At 44.1% G+C, this 22,134-nt stretch overlaps 2 protein-coding genes and 1 long non-coding RNA gene across 3 annotated transcripts in view; 2 read left to right on the top strand and 1 right to left on the bottom strand.

Moving 5' to 3' along the window:
- The window catches only part of CNKSR2 (connector enhancer of kinase suppressor of Ras 2), a 173,217-nt gene extending 161,931 nt beyond the window's left edge, over nt 1-11,286 (top strand). The window contains exons 21-22 of the mRNA XM_017728390.1: nt 5,979-6,175; nt 9,245-11,286. Coding sequence (XP_017583879.1) covers nt 5,979-6,175; nt 9,245-9,460 — 413 coding nt within the window. The 3' untranslated portion in view covers nt 9,461-11,286. The remainder of the gene's footprint in view (nt 1-5,978; nt 6,176-9,244) is intronic.
- A 353-nt stretch (nt 11,287-11,639) lies between these two features.
- Nucleotides 11,640-15,155, bottom strand: KLHL34 (kelch like family member 34). Its single transcript, XM_008629244.2, has one exon. It carries the CDS (start codon nt 14,730-14,732, stop codon nt 12,945-12,947), a length of 1,788 nt encoding a protein of 595 aa, XP_008627466.1. The 5' UTR covers nt 14,733-15,155; the 3' UTR covers nt 11,640-12,944.
- A 1,098-nt stretch (nt 15,156-16,253) lies between these two features.
- On the top strand, nt 16,254-20,339 carry LOC108445239. Its single transcript, XR_001860010.1, has 2 exons — nt 16,254-16,635; nt 20,226-20,339. It is a non-coding gene; the product is annotated as an uncharacterized LOC108445239 (long non-coding RNA).
- Nucleotides 20,340-22,134: the final 1,795 nt, after the last annotated feature.

The following is a 22,134-nucleotide window of genomic DNA, read 5'->3' as shown; positions in this document are numbered from 1 at the left end:
GGGGCTGGAGAGTTTGCTGCAGGAGGCTCCCACCTTCCCAAGAGGTCAGCAGGCATCTGTGTGCTGCTCTACCATCCTATCAGTGAAACTACTGCAGGACCAGGCAAGGTTTGATAGTCCCTGTTGTTAGACATGGCAGAGAGAACATGCTGTGGCACAGGAAGATCACAAATGCTTTGTTGCTACTGGGATTATATCAGTTATTAGTTGGCTTGTGGTAGACCAGTGTGTCTTTTGCCAACATAGACACATCAGGGTCAAGAAGGCAAAGAAAAAAAAACACCCAGAGGTTTGTGCATCCAAGGCTGCTTTATCTAACTTGAGACCGTTTCCCAGAGGCCTGGGATGCTTCTTGTTTTGGGGGAGTATTCACTGCCACTCGCAGAAAGTCTCTGGGATACTTGAGGTAGGTGCCTCCCCTGCACAAAACGGGAAGCAAAAAGGTGTAGCTCTCAAACTGGAAGCAGATCTTTGGGATTTGTAGGGGGGAAATAACATGGCAGCTGTTTAATAATGTAATTAGTGATGTATTCTAACAAAATTGCCTCTTTAAGATCCTGAGAAAGCTGAGCTTAGCTGGTCCCTCTGCCAGAGGGAGTGAGCTCACCAAAAGGAGTGAAAATGGGAGTTTAAATTTCAGTGGAGCCTGGGGATTTCAGTCTGACTTTGCCTTGTTTGTTTCTGTCACAGACTTTGCAGCAGCTTGGCTTTCTGGGGATTTGCAGAGGGTGGTACTTCTGTTCCAATGTAGGCCTGATTGCAAGGAGAGGAGTGGGCGTGTGTGAGAGGAGTTGCACAGCAAAGGAAAGTGCGTCACTAAGCAGTAAAGGTAGCCAACAGAAAAGAGGATAATAGGAAAATGGAGAATTCCATCAGGGTGGTAGTGGTGTCCATCAGTCAGGATGAGAAGTCTAAAGGCAACGGGATTGAGCCTGGGTGGTGTCTGGAGGCACTGGCAAAGACCAAAGGGGCCCCAATGAAGAGCTTTGATCCTTGAAAAATATGACCTTGTCAGCAGGGTAGGTGACAAAATTTATTAACTATCCTTACATAGGCAGTTCTGTTCACTCATAGCCCCAGGTGAAACCACGGGCTCCTTTGGTACCTCAGTGAAAGATGCAAACCATGCAAGATTTTGGCAGCTTGAGCTTTAACAGAAAAGTGAATCACAGAAGTGCAGGCACCTCCACTTAAAACTGCTGGAGGTTATTCCATATATTTAGAGCAGATTTATGAGAAGTGTGTGCCTAGAGATTCTCTGTGTCCAGAGAGCAGTGTGTTAGCCAGCTGGGTTGCAGTGGTGACCTTCTACAGGGTTCTAATTCAGTACCGTCTTCCTGAATCATCAGTTTCCGTGGACTAATCATCTCTTGATCCATGTAAATACCAATGGTAACTTTCTCTCTGATCACTTTTCACATCAGTACCTTATGCTCTTATGATCTTGGTTTATAAGAGGGAAATAATGGAAAGATGAATTGCCTAACAGAGGCAGGAGGTGGTTACACTTAGTACATCACAGAGCTCGGTGCATGCTCTTTTCAACAACAAATGACAACACAATATGAGAAATCCCACCAGTTTTTCCTGAATGCCAAGAACCCAAACGGTTCCTGACCTCTTGGAGTTTCACCTACCCAGCCATAATCTTCATCTCTCTCTCCTGAGAAAATGTAAAAGTAGTTACAAATATTTACTGCATTGTAAGAAGAGAGGGCAAAGTACAAAACGTTCAGAAACTTTTCCTGTGGAAAGCAGAATAGTGCAAAATAATAGCACAACATTTACTAGACTGATGTATTCTTTATCTCCAGAATTGAATGCAAATGGCTTTGCATTTACTTGAAGACAGCAGGAGCTGCTTTGTTACAAAATTCAGTGCCTGTGTATTCTTGCTTTTGGAAGATCGGGTTCCCGCCAGATTTAGATCCCATGTGTTGCAGTTTCTGCAGCTTTATTTCTGCTCCTGAGTTACAGAGTTGTTCAGGCTTGTGTGGGGCAGGGGACAAAATCACCGCTTCAGAGAAGAGACCCTGCTTTTCAGCAGTATGTGTAAACAGTGACCTGGCAGTGCATTCAGAGAAACACGAAAGATGCAACCCATGACTCAGCAGCCAAATGAGTGTGAAAAACAACTGTTGTGTTGGCTGCTGCTCTGAGGTCACCTGCAAATTCTATTAAACCACATTTTCTACTTAAACACATTACCAGAGGTCTTATTCTTCCTTAACAAGACAGCCATGCTGTAATAGCATGACTTGCATACAAGTCCATCAATTTAAAAAAAGAAAATATGTTTTAAGCTCTGCTCTATATCTAACAGAATACCTCAGATGCTTTATGGTGCCAAGGGTTTCACCGACACCTACAGGAAATCAATCAAAGGCTCTAGCAGAAGGCTGAGGGAGGGGAGATGTGTGTGTAATCTCATTCCCGCCTACTGACAGCCATTGAGAGCAGCAGCACCACCTTCAGCATTTCTCCGGAAAATATTAAGGGCTTGGGATGTGTTTGCGTGACGCCCACTGCCCTCTCTCCCACCATGGGTGGACCAAGGCATCTTGCCCTCTTTAGAGCTTCCCCAGCCTCAGCAGCAGCAAGGCATTTAAGGGACCTGTTTTTCTTCTCTCCTCTTTCCTTTTTAGGAAATCCTGTCCCATTTTTGATGAGCTGCTGGTAGTGACATCACCAAGTCAGTGACAGAGTCTGGGGGAGGCAGCCCCAGCCGTGTGGAGGTGATGTGCTGATGTGTTCCAGAAACCTTCTGTCAGGGTTCTGCTGCCTAACCCAGCCTGTGTCCTGCCCCCACAGTCCTGTGCCTTTCCTGTGTGGTCTCAGAGCTGTTCCCATCTGGGCGAGGGTAGAAGTCCGGTGTCCGCAGTCACTCTGAAGCCCATGTTTAGTGGTGGCTGCTTGTCCCAGAGGATGAGCCCTGAGGAGCACCAGCCATGCAGATCCCAGGCCAGAGTGCAGGGAGGGAGGGAAGGACAAGCCCCCTGGCACAGGCTTTATACTCACAGGGGCCATCCAGGTTCATTAAAGGCACTTGTCATTCAGTATTGAACCTTAGGGTTGAACTCAAATGCTGTCCTTTGTCTTGATGGGAGCTTTTGTGTTTTAGGAAGCCATGGATTTTTGATGGCAAGCCCGGATGTGGTGGCTGGTTACCAGTCCAGGCTCTAGGTCACTCCAGCAACGTAAATTCAGGTGGTGCAGAGTCAAAGGGCTGGCCTGCTTCTTCAGCAAGCCATGCCTGTACTAATCCCCTCAGGGTACAACCTTGGCAGTCCTGCTGGGGAAGAGACACCTGAGGAAAGATCTTTTTTGCCTTGAATAGCAAGAGATGAGAAGGAGAGAGAGAGAGAAACATATGTCAAATACTCCTGTGTCAGACCAGAAGGTTTTTTTTCCCTTTTCCCTTTAGCAAATCACTCCCCTTCCACAGCTGTCAGACTGATGGACATCAGCATTCAGCAATAGGAACTGATAGAGAGATCCCAAACTTCTGACCTCATTGCTGCATGGACTTCTTAAGAAAGCATAAAAATCAAGACCACAGGAGATTTTAACCACTCTCTAAGTATCCAGCTACTGAATCTTTTGCCCTTTAGCCTATTAAATGTTTTAATAAGAAAATTCCAAGAAAGAGAAAAGCATCTCATTTCTATTTTATTTCAGTCTTGGCCACCATTGACAGTGATGAACCCAGCTCGCCAAGCAGGGTAGCACAGGATGGGATGATTTAGGGAGCTCTGTGCAGACTCAAAATACTTCCATCAATAAAAGGTCTCCAACCCTTCTTCACTTCCATATCTCTTAAAAAAAGAAAATTAAAATGTGTGCTTTAAACACAGTTGCCCTCTAAAAGGGCAAAGGAATAAACTGATGAGAGATGAAGCTAGATTAGTTACTGATTGCAAAATTCTTGGATTGTATAAAGATCTGTACAAACACAAACACTTTTTGTGATGGGGTGAGGAGATTTACGTTTCTGGAGTTCTTGCCTGAGCCTGAGAAGACTCGCTGCCCTACTGCATAGTATGAGCTCGAATGGGATGCATACAATACCTGGTCTCAGGTAGCTCTTGATGGGCTAAAAATGTCACTTCTAAACACAAACTGTCTTCTTCTTGGTGATTGATAAAAAACCCTCTAATCACCTGAGGATACTGCCACTCAAGGGTACTTCAGTATTGTGGTAAAGTTTCAGCCAGTAGAAATTACTGTCTTGGAGCAGGGTCAGTCTCAGGGTAAAGCTAATGCCTGAAACCAAGCAGCCTTCCTAAAGAGCTTCTAGGAAAGCCTCCTGAGGACACAGGCACCTTCAACCAGGAAAACAAGCACCACTTGGAAAGCCAAGACTGTCTGGGAGGATCCCGAGGGCTCTAGAAGCAACCAGGAGGCCATGCACAGGTGGTGTCTGGCTGTTGCATGAACATGTGTGTCAGTGTGCAAGGGGCAGCAGGGACAGAGCTAAGGGACACAGCTAACACTGTCCCAAGGGCTGCCCTGGCTCATCCTGATCACCACTCCTGATCACGCTAATCCTGACGCTGCACTGATGCTTGCAAAGCTTGTACGGAGTCACCAAACAGTTTCCTCTGGGGGAAACGTTGTGTGAAAGGTTGAAGTGGTTTGATGTTTTCTAAATGAAGCATTTGAAATGCTCATATCAGAGTAATACTTCATCCCCAGCTTTTGCTTGCTTTAGTTTTAGAGAAGCAAAACCTTTCTTTTATATTTTTTCCTTTTAAATGCTTTCAGTACTAGTTAGAACAAATATTTTAAACCTATAATAAATAAATACTTTTTATATTTATATATTTTGGTATATTATATAATAAATTTTAATTTTTAAAAACCAAACTATAATGCAGACAGCTCTTTTTTGGTTTGCTGTGCTGCCAAGTCATGGTTGTGCTCTTATGTTTAGTCTCTAGTCTGCTGCTGAACCTTCAGGTAATAGTAAAGTGACGCTGCACTGATGCTTGCAAAGCTTGTACGGAGTCACCAAACAGTTTCCTCTGGGGGAAACGTTGTGTGAAAGGTTGAAGTGGTTTGATGTTTTCTAAATGAAGCATTTGAAATGCTCATATCAGAGTAATACTTCATCCCCAGCTTTTGCTTGCTTTAGTTTTAGAGAAGCAAAACCTTTCTTTTATATTTTTTCCTTTTAAATGCTTTCAGTACTAGTTAGAACAAATATTTTAAACCTATAATAAATAAATACTTTTTATATTTATATATTTTGGTATATTATATAATAAATTTTAATTTTTAAAAACCAAACTATAATGCAGACAGCTCTTTTTTGGTTTGCTGTGCTGCCAAGTCATGGTTGTGCTCTTATGTTTAGTCTCTAGTCTGCTGCTGAACCTTCAGGTAATAGTAAAGTAACAGACCACCATAAGTGACAGCTTTATTGAGGATTGAACAACACTACTGAGTATCAAAAATAAGAGGCAAAAATAAGTGGAATTTTCTAGGAAGGAAAAGGTCATGTCATTCCAGGGCCACCATCACATATTCTTGAGTGCTGTTACCATCACTTTCAGTCCGAGAGCTGATCCCTGATGGGTTCCTCAGCAGGATCCTTCCAGGGCTTCCTCTCCTTGTAATAAGGAAGTCACCAGAATTATACAATTGCAGTACCAGACATCTGATTTCTGGTAGTAAGTCACTCTAATATTACTGCATCTTGTACTATTTCTGTTTTTTCCCTCTTTCTCTGTGTGTCAATATTTTACATTCTTGAAAGTTTTTCTCCCTTTCTTCTGAAGGCAATAGCAAGAAGGAGCCATCGCAGCACTTTTTTCTGGAACTTAGGAGGTGTGAAATATTCTCTTTATGGTCTAGTTAAACCTGTTAGATATTTTGCAAAGGTTTTTGATAGGTCTTCATATAATCACATTAATGATACATTGTTCCTTTCTCTATTTCTTCCTCCTTTTTTTGTTTTCCCCTTTGTCTCATTACAGTTGAAACTATAGAGGAAAAAACAGCAGACTCCCTGCAAGATTTGTACAGAGCCTTGGAGCAGGCCAGCCTGTCTCCTTTAGGAGAACACCGGATTACCACTAAGCTGGAGTATAAGAAATTTTTTATAAAGAGATGTAGTGATCCAGTAGTCAATGAAAAACTGCACCAGCTGCGAATTCTGAAAAGCACTTTAAAGGTGAGATAAAACAGGGAGGAAAAATCCTGCCCCAGGGTTGGATTGGGCTGTACTGTAATCAGAGATTATTGTGTGCAGCTGGAATCCAGGCTGAGCCCAGTGTGCAAACAAGGGCGACATGGGGAAGCACTGCTTGAAAAGCAGAGAAAAACATGCCTGGGAGAGCAGTCAAAGTGAGGATCAGTTTTTATTTCTTTATTTTCTTGTATTTAATCTCAGTCAGCTGCTCCTCCTCTAGATAGTTTAACAGAATTTGCCACCAAATTATTGGAGGAAACCTTAATCCCTTTTTTGTCCCTGAACGTTTTCATTTACCGAAACACATCCACTTTGTAATTGCCAAAGTCTAAAGTTAAGCAAAGCCAGCCTTCAGAAGGGCACAGTATCTCTTGCAACACTTGACTGTTTTCTAATTGATGAGCTTGTCCAGGAGGAAACTGTGTGCTTGGTTTCTGTGTAAGCTGATAGGATCATTGTATTTAGTCAGTAAGATTGATTAAATAAATAGATAGAGGCAATGATAGATTTGAAGATTTTTATGGTTATTTTAAATGTACCACAGCTCATTTAGCCTCCTTGTCAGCTTCCTTTGTTTGTTACAGCAGTTTCAGTTCTGTCCTGATAGAGATTTCAGCAAGCAATATGCTGGATTTCCTCAGGGACCCTGTTAACTATATTAAATTACCACATTTTAAGTCGCCAGATAATTTTACAGTGCATTTTGTAACAGCTTTCATCAACGAGGGCTTTATCAACATTAATTAATTTAGTTTTCTGTCACCTAGAGAAGCATTTAAACAATATAATTTTCATGCTGCGGGGCTCCCATCCTGAAAAAAAAATCCTACACATGCTTAACTTCCTGTACTGTATCATCTCATTGAAGGCAGCTTGCATTATTATCTTTATATGTGAGTCTTTGCAGGATTGCAGGCTGGCAAAAAAAGGCAACATTCACAAGCTGTCCACATGGCTTCTACAAGCATGAGAAATGGAAACAAAATCATAGGGCTCTCACACACATCAGGGTGGCAGGAGGTTCACACTGTAGCTGTGCTTTTGTACCACGGCAGGGTCACTCCCACCAGAGCTGTGGTTCAGCATCAGCAGCCTGCTACCATGCTGAATTATCTCTTTTGTTGGTGTTTATTGGTACCTGAGGTACATTATACCAATGGCTTCCTGCAAATGAAATTGCTTTCCTTCAGGGAAGTCCGAAATCAGTGCAGCCTCTTGACCCAGCAGGTGCCTGGTTTTGTACTTCTCTGGAACTTCTTTCCTTTGGACCAAGGAAACACAATTTGTTCATTCTCTGTCCATAAGCCATATTTTCTAAGCCTGTCAGCACTCTTGTTTGGACTGTGATTGGTGCAAATCATTCTTAAGTACTTGACACCAGTAATGGAAAACACAATGGCAGCAAGGAGCAAAGACAGATAATTGTTGTTTCCTGCACAGAACAGCAGTGTGGGGTGACACGTGCTTGGTTTGTAGTGACATCATGGTAACTTGTGACTAGCTGCATTAAAGCCCAGAGCTCCACCTCTGCCATCCTACTGGTAATCGTATCAACCAGTAGCTACTGCTATTACCTAATCAATTATTCTTCCTTTTTATCAGTGCCTTTGATTTCTCCTTCCTGAATGCAGCCAGTTGTGCTGGCCTGTTGGCATTGATGTTCTGAACTCTCCTTGAATTTTATCCTACATAGTAATATCCAGAGACAGTCCTCCAAACTGCTTCTAGCTCTTGATGTCACATCTTCTAAGTCATTAATGAAAGACCCCTGTGCTCTCTTTCCTGGGATAACACAAAATCATTCTCCTGTCATTGAGTATGAGCTGCCTGGCTGGTAGTGCAGATGTGTGGGACCAGCCACAACCTATGAGAAATAAATTGCTGTAGTTCAAGCAGAGATATGGTGATCAGGAGTTCCCATGGTTTCTTTTCCACTGCTTGTTCTCAGCTTGCCCTCTTCTTCAGGAATTGAGTATTCTAGCAAGTAGTGTTAATTTGCTGTTGTTTGCAAAGCATGAAAGTACTGCTTATGGAAGATATCTTTGACCCTTCTGATCTGTCCCATCACATACAGCTTGGTACTTCCCCTTGCCATGCTATCCAGAAAGATTTAACATACTCATAGTATGGACATGGAAAATGTCAGTTAGCCATGAGGAGTGTGAAACCCCTCTGGCAAGGAGGTTGGAGGGGAGATTGCTGGTGGCCACGCCATTCCTGTGCTGAGGAGTAGTGCTGGAAACCTCTGTGTTAGCTGTTTCCAAGGATTATGGCTGTGGCATCCAGCTTCCACCACTTGCAACAGCTGTGAGTGGCTATGGGTACATCTGAGGCTTACTGTGACCCTCAGCTCCCTGTGAACCAGTGACCAGAGAGGGATTGATACATTCCTTCCCCTGCCCCAATGGTGCATAAGGAGGTACCAGCAGCTATGCTGTATTTCCCCTTTCTCTGCCTTCTCATTGTCACGTCAGTGGTGGGAAGAGGTTGCAGCCAGCCAGCCCATCACATGCAGTAGATCTTTAGTGAAGATGAGTTGTCCTTCACATGGGACTCCTTGCACAAGCCTTTGCAGTGCAGAGCTCAGATGCCCCCATGACAAGCCTGGTAAAGAGGCATAGGTGTGCTGGCAGGTGGGAGGCTGTGTGTGTATCTCACCCACACACCCACGCAGTATTTCTGATGCTGATCAAGAGCAAAGAGATGGCACTTTGTTGTGTGAAACCCATCCTGAAAAATGCGAGCAGCTAATAGTAAACAGTACAGGGCTTGCTTTTTCTGGGGCTGAGCAAGGGGGCAGGTGGGGGAATAGGGACTCTTACCGAGGGTTGTGGACAAGGCAAGGGAAGCCCAAGTCCCACAGAGGGAAGCGTGACACCCTGCAGGAAGGCCTCCTGTTTGTAAGTGCTCATAGAGCAGATAGTCCCTGTACTTTCAGAGGCTCTGAGGCTTGAGTTTGCACCCCCCATTCTCTCCTTCCACCCATGTGATTGATTTTGCCAGTGACTCATCACTTGCATTAACTCTTTGCTTGTTCCTTTTCTCTCACAGGCCAGGGAAGGAGAAGTAGCCATTATAGATAAAGTTCTGGATAATCCAGCTTTGACGTCTAGAGACTTTCAAGAATGGAAGCAAATGTACCTTGATCTCTTCATGAACGTCTACGAAAGCAGCCCCCCGAGAGACTCTGTTAATGGCTCGTCTGAGGTTGAAGCACTTCTAGCCTCGTTAGCACACACTCACTCGTACATAGAAACACATGTATAAGGGTCTCTCTTTTTGTCCATTTGCTACACTCCAGCCCTTTACTTAAGTGCATAAAGTAGTTTTTATATCAATATGTGAGAGCTCTAGTAAATGATATTTTAATGTTACTCAGCTGTGTGAAGTAAGCCTTCAATGGTCAATGATACCACTTATTTAATGAGGATTTGTATATTTTATATGCTACCAATGCTCTGCTCGTGTTTACCTTCTGTGAATTAAAAAACATGATCTTTAGCTATTGAAGAGAAGGATTTAAAAGCATTTTTGGAAGACTGTGGCCTTCATGCAGGAAGTTCCACATGCTAAAGCTTTTGTTATCAAAGGTCAGTTTTACAATGATATTTTGTATTATATAATTCCAGTATTGCATTGCATTTTTGGAGTGCAGGTACTATTTTGGTGGTGGGAGAAAACCAATTTTTATATTTCATGAGAAACTCTAGGAGTTTTCTTAAATAACAGGGAAAAAGTGTAATGCAGTGGTTATATTTCAGTTTTGTCAAACACATAGAAGGGTGAAAGTCGGCAGATGGAAAAATGACTAATGTGAATTTAAGTGTCAAAAGGTTAGGTCTTATTTCCTTGTGCTTTTTTAAAGCCTGTTGCTAAGGTTTACCACCAGTACAAAGGGATGCTGGTTTGTATTATAATTAAGACCAAATTGCGTGTTGTCTCTTAATCACATTAGGTTGATTGAAAAAAAAATTAGTCATGGTACTGTGATTGATGATGCTTTTGCACTGAAGGTATCAGTATAATGTGCATATTTTGCAAAAGAGAAAATGTAGACTTTCAACATCCTTGGTAGCAGCATTTCTTCAGCCCAGAAAAGCAGCAGTGGAAAAGGTTCCCAGTGAAATGCTTCAAATCTGAGATGCTTTGAAGATTCCCACAATAGAAAAGGAGTGAATAGGATTTTTCAAGTAGTTTCCTATGTGTTTTTTGAGCTGCAAAATTTGGCTGTATTGTATGCACGGATAATGTGTGATGAGAGCAGAGCTGAGCACAGAACCTGAAAAATAACTGAGGAGTAAAAAATCCTCCAGTTGGCTTTTGAAGGAGAAGGGATGTGTCTGAGTTCTGCTGAGTTCACAAGCCAATTAAAATGTTTTAAACTTCCATGAGATTTGCTATCTGCTGAAGACAACCCAGTGAATATGAGGGGAAAAAGATCCTTAGAGCTAGGCACATGCCTGAAATAAAAGTGGGAGGGAACTCTTAAATCATATATTTACTTTTTATGGGCTTGTTTTTGAAAAATGTTAAGAGAATGACAAAATATTTCTGCTGCTCTTCATATTTTGCTGCGTAAGTTAGGACTCATGACATGATTTAATAGTGCTCATGTGGAAAGGAAAAGCCTCCTTTATACTTTAGTGAGTTGTACTCTTAACCAACTTGAGACTATTGCCTGTACAGCTCAGTGAATGTACTTCAATCTTTATGAGCTCTGATATTTCCTGGCAGTTATATCCATGAAGGGATGAAGGAAAGAATGGACAGATTTGTTTTCTCTCTCCTTCTTTCTTTACTTTATTCCTCTCTCTTTCTCCCCTTTTTCTCTCTTGCTCCCCTTTCTCTTTTTCTTTCTGCTTCTCTTTCTACCCCTCATTTTCTATCTTGTTATTGCATTTGGATTGCAAATGTTCTGCAGATTTTGCACAACTGTACAGTGGCCTTTCTGTAGCCCATTTTCAGTAATCCTATATTCAAGTTGTATGGATGACAAATCATGTATTAACATTTGTATAGAATTCTGGATCCAGTGTAAGATTTGTACTATTAGAAGAATATTGTTTGTATAAACTGGACATTTATTTACTGCATGGGTACTGACTTGTATATTAAATTTGTGAGGTTTTTGTAAATTTCTCTTAAGAAATGCTTGACTTGAAATGGATTGTGCTATTGTTCCAAGCATTTAGATTCTCTTGCTATTGTTTTACTGGACCAAAAGTAAATATATTCATAAGAAAAACTCTTTATATCTGATGGATGTATATGCACATTGTGTAGTTGATTCCTTGTCAAAACCAAGGCAGTTCAGAAGACTTAGATCTGTTGCTATGCAACAGCCATTCTGCCTGCACTTTACATTAGTAAAGTTAGCTCGATTGCTTTAAAGGTGAAAATTAAACATTACAGTTTTTTAAGCTAGTCTAGTGACAAAGAACATGTGTCCTCTCCATTGTGCTGCCTTCTTTTAAGACTATTAAATGTTCTTCTATATATATTTTTATTGTATTAATTCTCAGCCTAGAAAGGGAACACTGTAAAATGAAGTACAATAAATTTAGCTTTTAAATGAACATTTATGGCTCAAGATTCAATTTACTCCATACCAGAGTGATTCTATGGTATCTGACCATTTTATCTGCATTTCACATATCCCTGTATCATAAAGTACCCCTGTGTGACTTCAAACGCTGCCAGTGTGGCCAAAAGGGAGTGACACTATTGCTGATTCATATGTAGGCAGACACTGAGTAAAGACTTTTGAAAACCTTCAGTTACCTCCCTCCCCTTTGTACTCTTTGATGAAAGTAAACCTTTTTTGACTGCATGGTTCTCTCATGTAGCAGTTCAACGGCAATGAAGAATTTTGCCCTTATGCACAGGTGTGATAAAGCAGTGTATGGTACCAAGGTAAATGCCAAGGCATTAGTAACAGCTTGTTCCTCCTGTAACACGCTTCTTGGAGGCTGATGATAAGGATTCCCATTCAGCTCTGGCCATCTAAGCTAACACAGGGTTTGGATACAAAAGAAATGTACATCACCAGTAGCGTGAATCTTTAAAATAACACAAAATAAACATCTGGAAGATGTTCTACAACAAAGGCCACTGAGAGAGAAATGAGCTTTTATCAAATAAACAGTGTTTTAACTTTCAGCTGTAGCTGAGTCTACACAGTGAAAAATCCCTGCTTTCTGTCCAGTAATTTCATGCTGGCTAGCTAAGACATTCTTGCCTAGAATGTAGTATATCAAATAATACCTTTTCCTTGGCAATACTTGCTACTAATTCTTGTAGGTATCAATTTTCTAGTCTTTATACAGCTCTCTTTCCTTTTGCTTAGCCATAGCATAAAAATTAATAGCATTTACCAGCTGGAAAAATTACCTGTGATTAAGAAAACAGAAAAGATGGATTATATTTTTTAATACTTGAAATATCTGACTTGCAACATCTACTAATTGCTATCTAGGTATTACTCTCCAAAAGTCAAGGATTATGATTCTCACGTATTGCCTCTAAATGTGCTATTGGTTACATCCTTGCTCAGTGAGATCAGCTTCCAGCTTTATAAATCCTAGATGTGTTTCCTGTGCTGGAGCCAGATTTTCTTGCCTGTTTCCACCAAGCATTTGGCTTATCCAAGCATAACTTCCACTCTCACATTCAGTGCAGCTGCAGTTTTCTTCTTCTCCAGGACCGCCCTGCTCGCTCATCTCTTGGGATGGATATTGCTCAGCATGGGAGCTCAGCAGTTGGGCAGCTTCTTCTGCTGGCTGTCAGTGTCCTGCTCTTCGGGCACCTCAGAGAGCTGGAGCACGGCGCACTGCAGCCCACACCACGGCAGAGGGGCCTTGCAGATCTCTTCCCAGCCATCGTTGTCGATGTCGTAGCCAACCACGTCTTGCGTGCAGACCTCCAGTGAGTTTTGCCATTTCTTTCCCCCAATAAGAAGAGCTGTTTCCTCTACCACTGCCAGGCCATAGGAGAATCGATCGTAGACTAGTGGTCTTAACCGGGTCCATTGGTTTTGATCGGGGTCGTACCTTTCTATTTCAGAGAAAGGTTCATATAACCCCAGAAAGGTGAATATGGCTTCCCTGATTGTTGCCATCTGGTGCCCAAACCGAGCAATGCTCATTGGGGCTCGTTTCACCCACTGCACTTCAAGTGAGCTCAGAGAGTAAACGTCATTGCTTGTGCTGGCTGGGGCCGAGTACTTGCCCCCAGAGATGTATATGGTGTTCTTGCAAACAGCACTGGCATGGCCATGTATCCTGCATGGCAATTCCTTGGCCTTCGTCCATCTATCCCTGCTGATGTCATAGACTTCCACAGATGAATGCAGCGACCCATCCTCACCCCTTCCACCAATGGCAAAGATATCCTTGCCTAGGACACAGCAAGAAAACTGGCATCTCTTTTCCAGCATGCCTGTGATTTGGGTCCATGTGTTAAACCTTGGATCATACCGTTGGACCTTGTTTGTAACTGATAAGGTCTTCTCAATTTTAGCATCACCTGGGGTACCACTTTGTATTTCCCCACCCAAGACATAAAGGAAGTTCCCCACCACGCACACACTGTGGTTCTGCACCCTGTCCTGCAGCTGCGTAAGGGTTCGCCACTTGTGATTGTAAACATCGAAGGCCACCACATCGGTGATGAGCCCCTCACTTGCTGTCCCTCCCCCTAGCAGAAGGATCCGAGTTTTCTCGTTCCTCAGTGTGGTGAACTTATCCTGCATGACAGGCTGTTTGAATACAGATGTGTGATAATTTATTGCTTTTATGATCAAGCACTTAATACCTGCTGAGAGGGGCACTTCAGACTGTGTGTAGGTTTTTCTCAGCTCTTCCACTGGGATGAGACCATATCTTATGTGCTCTAAAAGGCTGCTTGCATGATCCAGCCTGGATTTATCCTGCTTCAACCACCGCAGGACAAGATTCAACAGGCGACATTCTTCCACCATGGGGAGATCTGGTGATTGAATCACTGCTACCAAAGACCTGAAGTTCAGCTCGAGAAGTCCTGACAAATCCACATCCAGCAGCTTCCAGACGTTTTTGATAATGTATTTTTCTGTGGCTGCTAGGGCATCTGGCAGGTAGAACTTCCTTGCCACGTTGGCAGAGAAGCAGCAGTTTTCCAAGGCAAGATTGTTAACTAAGTACTGATTGCACAAACCAATAGCATCAGTCACTTGTAAGTAGCTTGCAGCTTCCAAGGTATCCTCCAGGCTTTCAAAGGAAAGGGGCAGCAGGGATGTGTAAATGAAATCCAGAATGTGCTGGAGCCCAGTGGGTGAGACAACTTGTAGGTGAATAACACTGGCTTTAGACTCTTGGGTATAACTTTTGAACATGGCTCGGAAGTAGTCACTGGAGCATGCCAACAAGGACTTGTGTGCAGGAAACTCATTTTCTTTCACTTTCAGCAAAATATCACAGAGAAAGCCCTCTGACCTCAGGCTCTGGTACTGGGCGAGCACGGCGGTGCAGTGTGCTTTGCAGTAGGAAAGGAAGTAGCTCATGGCAGACAATGCAATGCTTTCCCCTTGAGCTATTAGAGCTAAAATGCAATTAGGTATTGAAACAGCTGCCTTACTCAACAGCCATTGCTTGAATGCCCAGCAGACCTCCAGCTGTTAGAGAAAAGCCCAACCCAAAACAAAAAACGCAAGTCAGTCTCTTGCCTGGCATAGGGGGACAGTTAGTAGATTTGTAGTGAATTCAATTCATTCCTTTGTAGAAAAAAAAGCTGAATGTCATATCAGCTGCAGGGTGCTTACTTTTCTTGCCTCCACGAGTTGTGCAAGGATGAAGGGTCCACTGTTGTGCCGAGCACTTGCTTGGCTGGCCATCAGGTGACAGATGAGGGAGCTAGATGACAATCCCAATAAGTGGCCCTTCGTGTCTCAGCCGTCTCCCCCGACCATTCTTGCTCCACAGGCAGATCAAAGGGATGCAGTAGGAAAGGAAGTAGCTCATGGCAGACAATGCAATGCTTTCCCCTTGAGCTATTAGAGCTAAAATGCAATTAGGTATTGAAACAGCTGCCTTACTCAACAGCCATTGCTTGAATGCCCAGCAGACCTCCAGCTGTTAGAGAAAAGCCCAACCCAAAACAAAAAACGCAAGTCAGTCTCTTGCCTGGCATAGGGGGACAGTTAGTAGATTTGTAGTGAATTCAATTCATTCCTTTGTAGAAAAAAAAGCTGAATGTCATATCAGCTGCAGGGTGCTTACTTTTCTTGCCTCCACGAGTTGTGCAAGGATGAAGGGTCCACTGTTGTGCCGAGCACTTGCTTGGCTGGCCATCAGGTGACAGATGAGGGAGCTAGATGACAATCCCAATAAGTGGCCCTTCGTGTCTCAGCCGTCTCCCCCGACCATTCTTGCTCCACAGGCAGATCAAAGGGATCCTCTCTGGCTGCCAGCGCATGGCTCTGAGCAGACACAGATGAGAAGAGAGCGCTGACTTTTCTCCTCTTGTTTGTATTTTGAACTCCGATCAGTTTAGACGTCACCGCCCCTGGGACAGCAGCCCCCTTTCCGTCCTCTTTCCACACAGTCTTGGGAAGCCTCAGCCGAAGATCAAATCAGCTCCCAGGGATTATTACGGGAAGATTTTCTGAGCCCATAAATCTTTCCCCGGCAGCCACTAAGACAACCAAAATACCGTGATTAGTCACTGGTTCGATTTGACATGCATTTCTGGCTCTTTGCTTCACGTGACACCTCCATAGCTCACAGCTACCAGAATAGCCACAGGCTCATGCCCTCGTCCCCCTTGCCTGGGAGCCAGCCCCGGGCGGGTGAGAAATGGGTCCAGGGACTGGATGGATGGAGGAGCTTCCACTGACAGCCACAGCCAAAGCAGCTGACTTGGAATGACCTGGCTGGAAATCGCAAGGGTAACACATTCGCACAAAGTGGCGACAAAAATAGATTCCCCCAGTTCGGCCATAATAAACCAAATTCTGTTTATAGAGGAGGTTTGCATAATTGTGCTCTCAGTTACCAGCTGGGAGCAAACCAGGAGCCCCCAGGAATGGGCCAGAGCTGTCTTGCTCAACATTCTCACTTTCAGTTTGTCCTAATTAGAAGCACTTACACAGGGATTATCCCTGATTTTCACCTGGGCACTTCAGGGTCTAATTTCTACCAGGAACAGCAGCTCTGGGCAGGCTACACATTCAGACCTCTTAAAGCTTGCTTTTGTTTCTTCTTTTTTTTCCCTGCATTATTCTGGGTGGAGGTGTTCAGGAATCTCCTCCCTACACCTTTCTTTCCAAATCAAACACCCTCAGGACTTGCAGACTTTGCCGGGGTCAATAAATGCCAGATCATTTTACTGCACTGTAAGCCAGCAGACTTGGGGACAGAGAAGGATCCCACAGGACTGGGAAATAGCGCCTTTTGCTTAAGCCCAAGGTAAAGCCTTTTTACTGTATTTCTTTATATTTATTTATGTGATGTCATGAAATTCTGGCTTACCCCTGTAGCTGAGCGGTGTTTGGAGCTGACTGGATCCTAATATGGATCGTGTATGCTGTGTGACTGTTAAGTGGGCTTAAACTGTCTTGCTAAACAGACTGATACCTACACATGCTCTGCTCTGTTTGTAGGGAAGGACTCCAAAAATATCATTCTTCATTGCTGTATAGCTCTGAAAATTGATTTCCTGCTTGAGTCCACTTTCTATCATGAAATTATAGACCATAAATCAGGATCTTGCTAAAAGATCTTACCCTTTGCTAGCAACACAACATGTATGGGCAGTAGGGATGAAGGAGAAAAGGAATGCTTGTTTCTTTTTCCCAGTGGTTTTGCCTGTGTCCAAGGTGGGACAACTCTTAAGGTACTTCAGGCGTTAGTGAAGCTGTGCAGTCAATTCCAAGCTTCAGTTTTGATACTTCTCCTGTTTTGGAAGTAGAGACCAAAGACCAGGTACCTCTGTCAACCCTCAGCAGTCATGAGTCCTGGTGATGAGGGACTGGGCCTTAAATGCTCCTGCTCCAAGAGCCACTGCTTTCCCCAGTTTAACCCCCATGAGGTACCAGATTTCTGTAACACGAGGTGCAGATGAACCTCCACTGTTTTGAAATAGCAGGTGGGCACTGTCCATCACAATTTCCCTGGGCGCCAGAGGGGCCAGGCAGGTGAGCACAGGAGCTGTGACTGTAGCACAGGGCTGAGTTTGAGGAGAGTTCCTGCAGCAGTTCTGGCATGCAAACCTCCTGGCATCACCTCCTCCTCACCAACAGTCCTTGTCCTCCACCAGCCCTTAGCCTGTGCTGCCACAGCTGCTCTGAGGTGCGGGGTTGGTGGGTGACACAGCCAGGAAGTGATGCACAGGGAGCAAAGGGGACAACCCAAAAACAGAACAGCAGAGAGGCCTCTGTGGCCCAGGTCCTCAGACTCCCTCCCTGTGTGACCTCCCAAGCAGATGTAGCACGTGAGCCACTGTCTGGGTGGGTGGTTGGGGATGCACTGCCAGGAGAGCCCCCGTGCACAGAACTGGGCTGCTCTGCTGTTGAGCCGTGGCCAGCAGTCCCAGGGCACTGCTGAAGTGCCATGTGCTGGTACCACAGAGTAGCTGGGACCAAGGACCATCAATAAATCCTGCTTCCCCCAGATGCAGATGTACCAGAAAGATGTCAAATATACAGCTTGGTCAACTGAGGGTATTGCCAGCCAGCAGCAGCCAAGGAATATTTCTGACCCCCATATGACACTCCTGCCTCCCAAGTGATGCACTCCCAGTCAAAGGCAACATGCTTTTTCCTCATCCATAGCAAGGCCAGGCCAGGCCAGGCACTGCCCAGTCTTGCACCAGTTTTGCTGGCACATGTACCAGCACAGTACCAAGCACAGCTCCAGCCACAAGCTCTGTAATTTCAGAGAGGCCAAACGAGGCTCAGTGTGAATGTCCCTGCCTGTGCCCAGAGGGATTTCATGTTAACCCAGCTGGTTGTGCATCACTTGCTTTCCAAATGAATTCCATCTGTGGGCAGCCATTTATACAGGTCAGTTGCTGGTGTTGATTTAACTGAACTGATTTAACACCAGTGCCAGGTAAGCAGGTCCTATAATTGTATGCAGATTTGCTGTGCTATCCCCTCTGAGACCTACTTCATCTTCATGGCAAGCCAGCTAATAGAAGTCCTAAGAATCATGATCCTTATAAAGCTGTTTATTTGCCTGGAGATTTTTTTTCTTTGGTTTATTATTGAAATGAAGCCACATCCTTTCCAGTCCCTTTCTCTGGAGTGATAAAAAAAAAATTATCATTATCAAAATGAGGTTTCTCCCTGCTCTACTTGCAGGCAGTTAGCCTTGTATAACTCGGGAGCCTGCTCAGCCAGGACCCTCCTTTATCAACAAACAAATTATCTTTATGCAGCATCTCAGGTCTCCAGCACCTTTGGAGGAATATTTAATGTCCATTAGGAAGAGAAGAGATGGTGACTAAACAGCTAACTTAAAAATCTCAGCACGAGACCTAGCACTACGTGGGATGCAGTCAAACCAGGATCTTATTTTCCTTGAGCGTAATTTGGAAGATCAGATCTAATGTTTGATTCACTAGATGGTGCTTAAAATTAGGGAAGTATTAGTGTTTCAATGATGCTTATTTGTTGGGAATAGATAATACATTTTTAATCATGTGCATCATTTAAACTTTAAATTAGATTTAGATTTCAGGCTGTCAGTATATTTTCTGTTAAAGTGATTGCTCTACTACAGTAGGCAGTCTGAAATAAAAAAAAAACCATTCAGATGTGTGCTGTGAAAAACATTGACTTCCACACATGCAGAGGTTTTTTCCTATACAAAATTGAAAAATGGCCCAAGTTGCAATGCCATGTCCAGTTTAATATTGCAAGTAGGCCATCAGTTAATAAAAAATTGAATTATTATTTTATATTTTACCAGTTATTTTTAAGAGTAAATATTATAAAAAGGTTTGTATGAGTCATATTAGGCTCACTAATAACATGTGGCTTACTGTAAAATATTTGTTACAAAAATCCACAGCAGAGTATTTCCAGGCTACATTTTGTTCCAAAAGAAATCAGTGCAGTCCAGAGGACAACAGAGTAAATATTTCAGATGCTTGATAATGTACCACATGAACAAGTAACAGCAAAATGAGCCAAGTAATGACTATAGTATGCAGGTTTTCTGGAAGTGCTAATCAGAAAGATCGTATTGATTTAAGTTGTCTTGTAAAAATCTTTGGACTACAGTCTGTTCTTCATCCTTGAATAATCATTCACAGTAGTATTTGGGTCAGCACATCTATTTAAAGCAAAGTATGTTTAGCCCGTGAAAGCAGTCCTTAAGAGCAAAACAGTAAGAGGGAGGAATTTTCTTGCAGCTAAAAGCAATGTTTGCTGAGATCATGTCTGTGTATGAAAGAGAAGGTTCCCAGCTTGGATGAGGTGGGCTTAGGCTGTGAAGTTTCCATTTTGACAGGGGGAGGCTGTGGTTGCCTGTGGCTTTAAGCACTGTCTGAGCAGTGCCCACAGGACACTGTCCCTGTGAGCTGGGGGAGCAGGAAGGCAGCACAAGGCAGTGCCTCCCCCAGCCTGTCAGAGAAGCTCTGCAAACCCTCAGCACCCTGTATCCATCCATGTGCCACTGCAGAGGGGTCTGTGTTTGGGGACAGTGCTGGCACAAAAATCTTTGAGTGCGGGGCTCCATCTGCCTCTGGGGAGAAGAGAGGTTTAGCATGGTCAGTAGTCAGAGAAGGGGTCCCAGCCAAAGCTCGCTGCAAGACCATGGCTGCTAGGCCATGGCTGTGTGGCAGTTTTTTGTGTTCTGTGGAAAAAGAGGAGTAAAGGAGGAAATACCATTGGCACACCTGGGTTGGGAGTGGCCGTGTCCCAGCTGGGTTACTCCAGGAATAACTGCACCTGTGCAAGAAAGCATCCTGTGTCAAATTGTGAAAGGCAGCATGAAATAACAGGCTTTAAATCAGACAGTGCCTCATTTATTTCCTCTCCCTTTTTTTTCAGGATTCCTTTCATTTGCCTCCCATGAAGACAGATGTTGTTCCAGCTTCCACTGCCATCTCAGTGGGCAAGACATGAGCTTCCCTGGTGAATAAAAACAAGTTGGAAAATTTTTAACTTGGGTTCCCATTCCAGAGCAACTGCAGTGAGATGAGTCAGGCACTGCAGCCGTAGGATAATGAAGGAGAATGTGTATTTTAATGAGCCCATTTCAGAGCAGATGCACTAATGGCTTTCACAGCACCTCACAGCTGAGTGTGGAGGGCTGCTTGGGGTTCATCTGCTCCTGTGATGGCCAGGTGTCACCAGAGATGCTCTGCACTGAGCCCTGGCTTTCACCCCTGGGCAAGCAGTGCTGCATGTGCTGTTGGTGGAGCAGAGAGGGATCTGCAACCCTTGCCCAGGAGCATCTTCACTCTGCATCCAGCTCAGGGATGCTCACAGACACCTGTGGCTGCTGATTTTGCACAGCATGGGTATGTACAGCCCTAGCTGAAGCTGCTCTGCTCGTGGGTCCCTTCTGCAAGTGTGGAAGCCCCCTGCTATAAGAAGAATATTTCTGACCTCCATGCGTTTTTTTCCCAAAGACCTTGGGGCTGGTTGAACTGGGTTCCCAAACTTGATATGCATGGGTATGTGTAGTGGCAACAGCTGCAGCTTTGGGCTGTATGACGACTCAGGGCAGGAGAGCTGGGCTTTCCCTTCTGCCTCTGGCTGGAGACACACACCCAGCAGCTCCCAGCACTGCCCCCACTGCACACAGCCCAGTCCACCCTGACCTGATCTCCATGGTGATGCATCTATCCAGTACAAAACCTGAATAACTGGGATACACACCTCAGGTCTGAGAAAAGGATAAGGAAATGGGACTAGCTTCCCATGGTTCAGTGGTCTTTTAATGCATTTACTTGTAATTAGAATGAGGATGAGTTTTTATAGGGATAGAGATGTGAGGAACAGCTGGTGCTCTGAGACCATAGAGGAGAAAACTGAAATGACATTTTCCTCTATTGGGACAGCACAGAGAAGAAGTGAAGCTGCAGATCTCTCTGAAATCAAGGTGCTTTTCATATAAGCTGTTAGGACTCAGCTCTACCATCCTCTTCCATTTCCTAATCCACATTCAAGCAAATGCTCTTCAAGACATGGACTGCTGGTGAGCAAAGTAAAGGTTACAGTGTAATCAGCTCCTGTTACTGCATGAGATAATGAGATCCTGATGTCTACACTCAGCTGATCACTAAAAGTGATCCTAGAGTCTGTACACTATTGTCATCATTGTTGTCATCACTGTCAGCAGCTGCAGCACATTACCTAGGGGCTTGGACTGGGTCCCGCCATGCCATGTAAGTCTCAGGCTTATCCTTGGGACTGAAAGGCTTTCACCTGCACCGGCTGATCCTTTTTCATTTACTCACAAGCTCTCTTGTTTGAGTGGGAGAGCACCCATGGGTGAAGTGCAGCTGGAATGAATGGTGCATGCCAAAGGATGAAGGATCGATGACAAGCAACCAGGTGTGTAGAGGGCTTTTTTCCCTCAGTGACTCCTGACCGAATAAAGCCGTGCTGGAGTGTGACAAAGGCATTGATGGAATGTGTATCATTTACTCCCCTAATCTTCACGAGTTACCGAACAGTGTGTGACTAGCAAGCCTCTCTGATCACTTGTCGGGATGATCTCAGAGCCAGTCCATAATGGCATAAGGTACTGTTGGCCCTGCTCACCAAACAGGGAGAGAGACAATTTCCTCCACACCAGACATAGTCTCTAAATTCCACTCCTGAAAGAAATTTCTGGAGTAGTTACAGAAATTGTGTATGTCAAGTTTTCTTCCCCAGGCCAAAGTCCTAGCAGACCATGGCTTCAGTCATCTCCGCTCTTTTCCTGGTATGATCTGGATGCCAACTGGGC

The sequence above is a fragment of the Corvus brachyrhynchos genome, unplaced genomic scaffold, assembly GCF_000691975.1.
Source record: "Corvus brachyrhynchos isolate BGI_N302 unplaced genomic scaffold, ASM69197v1 scaffold11, whole genome shotgun sequence".
Taxonomy (NCBI): domain Eukaryota; kingdom Metazoa; phylum Chordata; class Aves; order Passeriformes; family Corvidae; genus Corvus; species Corvus brachyrhynchos.
This window is presented reverse-complemented; position numbering and strand designations above follow the sequence as displayed.